Below are 8002 nucleotides of genomic sequence, written 5' to 3'. Positions count from 1 at the left end.
AAATCTAAAAAACTTCAAAGGAGGTTTTTGAAATTATCTTTTGCCATATGGGGTTACGTGCCAAATATACACATACTGACACGTGCTTCTATACCAGTTTTAGAAAAAAAAAAAAAAAAGAAGAAGAAGAAGAAGAGCAATTTAGGTGCATTAAAATACTTTTTCATTTTAAGCCTAGAAGATTTTAAGTTTATTTTAGGCCAAATTATTTAAGTTATAAAGTAAAAAATTGTTTCCGATGTTGGGGTTCTGCTTTCATCTGAATTGACACAGCAACATTGAGTTATTCTATTTGCACAAGAGTGCAGATAAAACTTTTATTTGAACTCTATAATTCAAATTATAAACCGCCTACTGGTTATGAAGTTCAAATGTTTACCTAAAACATTGGATTAATTCTCATTTCGACTCGCATGAGGTCCTCAGTGTCACTTTCCCGTCACAATTCAATACCAACTTCTATATTTATACCAAGTGTTCCATTATTTAAGTTGTCATGAACTGTTTATTTAAGTTTTCTTTATCCTCACATGATAAATAGAATTTGGCATCGGATAGTAGCACAGAACATCCCAATTACATTTCAACTACCTATTGGTCCTTCCTCAACCCCTTGTACAATTGCCTCAACAATAATTATGCGTACTTTGTTCCACTCATGTGAAACTGCAAAACTGCGAGCATTTTCCGCTTGAAAATTAAATTGCTTGGCTATGAAATGAGGAACTTAAACAAAACCAGTATCCAATTCCATCCAAATCAAATAAACCATTTCCAAATAGGAAGACAAAATAAAATACAAAAAAGAAGGAAGGGCCCCTTAGAGTCCTCATTCATTGCTAAGTGCAAATTTGAATCTTCATGTGAAACTGCAAAACTGCGAGCATTTTCCGCTTGAAAATTAAATTGCTTGGCTATGAAATGAGGAACTTATACAAAACCAGTATCCAACTCCATCCAAATCAAATAAACCATTTCCAAATAGGAAGACAAAATAAAATACAAAAAAGAAGGAAGGGCCCCTTAGAGTCCTCATTCATTGCTAAGTGCAAATTTGAATCTTGGACGTGATAGTTGGGGGTAGGAAAAGTATGAAAAGGGGTACATGGATTAAAAAGAATACAAAAGAAGGGTAAAGTTAATTCTAGAAATTGCACAAAAAATATGTAGTTGAAAAAGCAGCCACAATTATATTGAGTGATCTACTAATAACTACACTGTGTCAGCTTATAGTGTCACCACAAATTACAATTAGTTCACTAATAACATGTCGAGGACTTGCTTTGACATACGATTAGTAATGGTATAATTTTTTAAATCTTGGATATAACACAATTTACATTAAGTGAACGTACAACATATGCACTGCATGGACTAATTTTGATGCTAGAATGAAGTTCAAACATATTTTGGGTTTTTTTTTTTGCCATCTGCACTTAATTGCTGAGTAGCATGAGATTTGTTTGTGGCTACAATGTATGCAGGCATAAGATGCAAAAGTGTTGCATCTTATATTCACTCTGGCTCCTCCTAACACTTTTGCAAGTTTATTCATTTCCATCCTAACTTGGGTACTCTAGACCTCTTAACTTTAGTGAGGTGTACATGATTATTTTCACCTTTAAAACTATATGATCTTTATATGAAAGAGTGATAGACTTCTTTGGAAAAAGTAGAATTTACAAGTAAAATTACCCCATGAAAACAAAACTATACCGGGGTAGTGCAGCAATAAAAAAAAACCCATAAGGGAAACACATTAATTTAGCTTACTAACTATTATTTTCATCAAGACATTGGAGTACATTAAAACATTTCATCTGGCTTCGTTACGAAAAGTGATCTCCATCATTTTAACACTTTAATCCATACTACGGTCTTTTTTTTTTCGGGATAACTTTTGAAACTATATGAGGCCTATTTGAAAAAGTGATAGATTAATCAAGGAGATAAAGTAAAATTTACCAATAAAAATACCTAATAAAAGTCCCGTTTGATCCTTATTCAATACACCATTGAAATGGTTTCTTTTGGAAATTTCAAAGATAACTTGAAAGAATTACCCGAAAGATCTTATTTATAAAATTCAAATTAAAAGAACAATTTTATGGGCATCAAAAGAGACAGTGTTGCATGGAATATTGAACACTGCGGAGTATGTCCAAAACAGAGTTACACGAGTTTACCATTATTTCTGAACATTATTTTAACTGTCTTTATTTTGCAGTAAACTTAGGTAGAATCCACTTTCTTCCCGTAAGATGCTAAGCATAAAAAGCTCAAGACTGCAAATGATTTCTATTATCCAAATTACATTTTGTCCCATTTTAACCGCCTTACACAACCCATACTTGTATAAAATCCACCTCTTCATTCCTTTTGCGATTCCATGAGCTTTTGTTTCTTCATTTTTTTCCTTTCACTATAAAAAATTATATACATACCGTCGCAATAATTCATCATAGAGACTTTAAAGTACAATTGCTGAACCATTTTTTTTTCACTTCCAAGCATGGTTCGAAGTCTCGGCCGAGTCGTCATTGTCTCGGTCTTTATCGATACGATACCATGACGAAACGATACCGAGATACTTGACTCGCTGAGAAATCGGCCGAGACGTCACCGCGACGGATTGACTCGGCCGAGTCACACCGAGTCACTCCGAGTTATCCCGAGTCAAGACGAGAAATCGGCCGAATTACACCGTGACGGATTGACTTGGCCATTTTTTTTGCTATTTTTTATTATTTTTGTTTAGCATACTTTTTTTATATTATTAATAATTTTTAGAATATTAAATATTTTAAAATTTGCGTCTCACCGAGACCGCGACCGATATGCCGAAACCGATGTGGAACGTTCCGTGCCGCGACCGTGACCGCGACCATGACTTTGAACCATGCTTCCAAGATGTTCTAGTCTTTTCATTTTTTCTTTGGATATCAACAGTTCAGGAATCCCCTGTAGTCAGTAGAATTGGTGATTGATCTTCAAGAAGACCTTGAAGAATTTGAGCAGAAAAAAGAGAGGAACAACAGAGATAGAGATGGATGCAAGGGGTAGAAAGAGAAAAGTGAATGATCCTGAAGCTGGCGACAGAATTCTTGATCCCAATGCACCAGCACCACCAGCACCGGTACAAATCCCTCCGAACTTCAAAACGGCCATCACAAACTTGGGAGGTTCAGAGCCAGTGTTATTGGCGGAATTGATGCGGAAGTGGGTGCAATTTGTATCCAACCAGCAATGGCTAAATCTGAGATAAGCATCTCAAAACATGACAATTTCAACTATGCATTGAGTGGTTGGAAAGACCTTGTCGAGACTTACAGGCTGATTCTGACTACAGCAACCCAGATGCAATTATGGTCTTTCAAGAAGATACAGCTTGGATTTATAGTGCTACTTGAAGATGACAGTCAAGAGGTTGGATTGAATATGTGAATCGATAGTCTTGATCTTGGTATCATTTTGCACTCATTAATGGAATCCTAGCTAGCTACTTCTTGTTGATTAGTATTCCTAATTTTTGCACTATTTTTTTTTTCCAACAGATTCAACATCAGACGAAGGCTCAAGAAGTTCTTCCCGATGGCATCAAGCATCGCATCAGTTCCATTGGAGGTTCAGAACCACTTTTTGTGGTGGAAAAGAAATTGTTCAAGACTGATACGGAGCATCTATTTTCAATACCGTTGAGAGGAAGGAAGAACAAACTCTTGAAGGAAGAAGAACAGGCACCTTTCAGAGTCCTGTACAGCAGAGCAACGATTGAGGCGGTTTTGATTGGATCATCAGCCGATGAAGAATTAGGGTCAATTTGAAGCATCGGGGCATTACGTATTCCCTAGATGGTGTTGACTGGAGCAAATTTGTGAAGAAACACAGGCTCAAAGTGGGAAAGAAAGTGCGCTTGTGGACGTTTAGGCCTGCAAACGAAAGTGCTGGTTTAGACATTGAAAACTATCGTTCAGAGCCTGGATTTGCATGGGTTACATTTCAATGAGAGGAAGCAACACGAATTCGTATATCCATGTTGTTTTAGGCCTCAAGATTGCTGTTTTCATCTTTCAAATTTGGTATTGTTGGTGGGATTTCTTGACTGTATTCAGTAATCATTCTGATAAAAAAAATCAGTATCTGAAAATTTTAGGCATTCTTGTAGACACAGCTTTCAATCCTTAGGCGTTTCAGGGTTTCTCAGGTTGTATTCATGTTCATCAATTGGGCAAGTTTGTAAGATCTGCTGCGCTCTGTTCTTGTAGACACAGCTTCCTGACTCTTACTCGCATTAATGAACTTCAATTTTTTAATTGTTGTGTTAGACCTTTTTTTTTTTCTTTTTTCTTTTAATATCCACTTCTATGAGCAGTTTCATTTGTTTTTTTGTTTTAATGTATGATGAAATTGAAAATTTGGCTGGCAAAGTAATTATTGGCAAAATACTGAGGATGCAAAAATTTTTGAATCGGCTAAAATGTCAAACTGTGAGTCCGTTTTTCCTCCCAATCGTGCAATTCTTTCTTTTAATCAATAGTGCAAATTACTACATTCCGCGTGACCAATTATAGTGGCAAATTCGTACACACAGAACAACAATATGTATACCTCCACATGACACATGTACATGTACATGATTAATAGTGGCAAATTAGTCCATATTTTTATCGTATTATTATGTGAGAGTATGGTTGTATAATAGTGGATAGAAGTGGCAAAATGGATATATGGTTGATAAATGGTTTTAGTTAAATGGATAGTGGATCAAATTGATCCAATCCAATTAAAACCATTTAATAAATGGATCTAAATGGATGTCATTTAAATGGATAGTGTAAACCATGATCCATCCATTTATCCATTTACTCTCCCAAATCCTAAATTTAAGATCCAAATATTTTTTTCCAATAAATACAGATCCCCAAAGTTCTATCCTTAAATCACCTAAAACCTTTTGGTAATAACAAATGCTTGTACTACTACTCTATTTTAGTACTTCATAAAATTAGTTTAGTTCCAAGAAAATTTAACTGCTGTGGTCAATTTAACCTTTCGTCATTACTTTAAGTATCATTTTGTAAAGTAATGAACAATTAAGAACTTGGCTACATTTTTATAACTATTGAATGAATTGAATACGGCTTTACAGTGAAAAGAAGTTTACGTTTCCAATTTTTTTGCACTCCTGTTCAAGAGTGATGTCTTGAATAAAAGTGGAGTTCTAACAAGAAATCTTATGTTATTTGACAAGTAAAATATTTTCATCACATGTGCACGTAGTACCTAAAAATGTATGAAACTCCTTATTATATCATTGATATACAAGCTACCTTATATTACTTAGTAAATTAGGTGTCTTTTTTTTTGGATAGTTGGGTTATGTGATAAGGGGAGAGGGATTGCAAGTATGATGATTTGGAAAAAAAAAAGTGTCATTTACATATCTTAACCAATGTTGCGGGGACACTCGTTAGAAAAATTCTTTTTATAAATAAAAGAATTAAAAAAATAAAAATTATTTTGACACTGCATGATGCATTCTCGCTTTTTCTTTACTTAAGAATATAAATGTTTGCAATCATTACTACAAGAGAGTTTAATTAAAAAAAAACAAGAGTAGAGACTAAAATATAATTTTGAAAAGGATGGAAGAAGTCTAGGAAATAGAAGCAAATAAAATGCAATTAATGTTATTGGCAACTTGGCATGTGAGGAAGTTATGAAGGAAAGAATAGGTGGTCCCACAAAATTAATTTGACATATGAGGAAGTTATGAAGAAAAGAATAGATGGTCCCACAAGATTTTATCTCACATTTTTATAAATGTATTTTCTATTTTTTAAGTTAAATGGATGTATATGGATAAGATGGATAATCCATTTAAATCCACCAACATAATTGGATTTAAATGGTTATCCATTTAAAACCATTGAATTTATATGGATCATCCAAATCCATTTAAGGTTGGTTTATATGGATGGATTGGTGGATATGAATCCATTTTGCCACTTCTAATAGTGGATATAAATTTATATCATTTGCAAGGACAAATGAGTCCATTCATATTATATTATCTTTTTAGTATAGGAATATATAATAATGAGAGTATAAATTTGTATCATTTTTAAGATAAATTGGTCTAAAATTTTATCATCACATTTTTTAGTCATCCCTGACTAATACCATCAATCATGGATCCAATCCTTCAATGAACCAAATGAAACTTTAATATTGGCACTAAAAGTGGGTTGAAGAAACGTGTATAACATCCAACTTTTCTCCAAGTTCTATTCGTAATAGGACAGGATTTCCCGACATTCGACAACACATCCACCCAACTTTCAGATCCGATTAGGATAAGGAAATTCGCCAATCCAATACCAATAGCCATGTATATATATAGTTGATATTTAGGCATATTGCCAAGCCTTTAACCTTAAAATTGCCCTACAACTTAACTCATCATCCCAGCTGTCGAACCTCTGCAAACTAAGTCAAACTCATCCAATGGCAAACTGGTCCGATCTCCAACATGATATGTTGGGATTGATAGCCCAACACCTCGACAAGATTGAAGATTATGTGGCTTTTGGCGCAGTTTGCAAGTCATGGCGGGCAGCCGCCACTGAGAAAAATTTCAAGGGCCTGCGACTATGGCAACAGATTCCCTGCCTTATGCTTTCTGCGAAGGATGATTTCAATCGGGAGTTCTATAGTTTGATGGAGAAACAAGTCGTTGCTAAGGTAAGCTTGCCTCAACTTAAAGGCAAGAAGTGTTATGAATCTCTAGGATGGTTGTTGACTATAGGACAACAAGGGGAGATGAGCCTGTTGAATCCCTTCTCTGGTGTTGAAATTGAGTTACCAAATCAAAATACTTTTCCTGAATATGATTTATATGAGATGGATCCTGATATCTTTGTACGTAGGATGGTTTTGTCAACGAGGCCAAGTCGCGAGTCCCCAGAGGACGATGACTTTGTGGTGATGATCATCTGTGGAGGGGTTGGATTCTTGGCTTTCTGGAGGCCAAAGGATCTTAGGTGGAATAGGATCGAGACCAGAAACTCTTCCTATGCGGATGTCATATATACCAATGGCCAGTTCTACGCAATTGATCATATGGGCAATGTTGTGGTTTGTGACGTTTTCGAGGCAAACCCTACTGATCAGGCTAGAATAATTGCTCGGTTTAGCCCTGAATTATGGGACAAAAAAGAGTTATACTTAGTAAAATCTTCATCTACAGATGATGAACCTTTTCTGGTGGTCACACGAGACAACATCCCCAATTATGAGGACGAACGAGGCTTTGAATTGGATAAACCGATCTATGGAACAACCGAATTCCAGGTGTTTGAATTGGTTTCTACAGCAGGAGGAGAAAAAGAGATTACTTCCCGTTGGAAAGAAATCAAGAATTTGGGAAGCAGATCAATTTTTCTTGGCCATAGTTCTTCAATGTGCCTGCAAAACAACAAATTGGCCCCCGGAATCAAACCCGGTCATATATATTTCACGGACGATGCATGGGCAGCATATGTTGAAATTCCTGAAGGCGGCAGCAAGGACATCGGAGTCTACAACTTGGAAAAAGGAGTAACTGCGCCCTTGTATGATGCCCCCTTGCGGCTTAGCCGAACCTGCCCATCTCTTTGGATTACACCAAATTTTTAACATTTGTATCATTACCCTGTGATCTGTTCATGTGAATCTCGAAGGATGTATTTTCTCCCTCGTAGATTTACTGCTCTCCATATCTTTCCTAGTTCAGGACCTTGTGCAGAAGTTCTACTGCTAACTGTTTGTTTTTCTAATATAAAAACGCTTTTTATTGCTCTTGTTGGGAATTAATATTATTCAGCACATGTTAATTCTACACTTTATGAATTACCTTGTAATAATCATTGCCATTAATAGTCCAGAATTTAACATTGGACCTTGAATTTGGAGTTTTCTACTTCATTACTACTTTGGGTCTTTGGTTGCAGTTATGTCGATC

At 35.6% G+C, this 8002-nt stretch overlaps 1 protein-coding gene across 1 annotated transcript; it reads left to right on the top strand.

The window, feature by feature from the left end:
• Nucleotides 1-6507: 6507 nt before the first annotated feature.
• LOC140012769 (putative F-box protein At5g55150) lies at nucleotides 6508-7677 on the top strand. The gene has a single exon (XM_072061067.1). It carries the CDS (start codon nucleotides 6508-6510, stop codon nucleotides 7675-7677), a length of 1170 nt encoding a protein of 389 aa, XP_071917168.1.
• Nucleotides 7678-8002: the final 325 nt, after the last annotated feature.

Source organism: Coffea arabica, chromosome 8e, assembly GCF_036785885.1.
Source record: "Coffea arabica cultivar ET-39 chromosome 8e, Coffea Arabica ET-39 HiFi, whole genome shotgun sequence".
Classification (NCBI taxonomy): Eukaryota; Viridiplantae; Streptophyta; class Magnoliopsida; order Gentianales; family Rubiaceae; genus Coffea; species Coffea arabica.
Note: the sequence above shows the minus strand (reverse complement) of the source record. Positions and strands in the feature narration are given on the sequence as shown.

Coding starts and splice junctions, on each gene's coding strand:
- LOC140012769 (XM_072061067.1), top strand. CDS start 6,508: ATGGCAAACTGGTCCGATCTCCAACATGATATGTTGGGATTGATAGCC.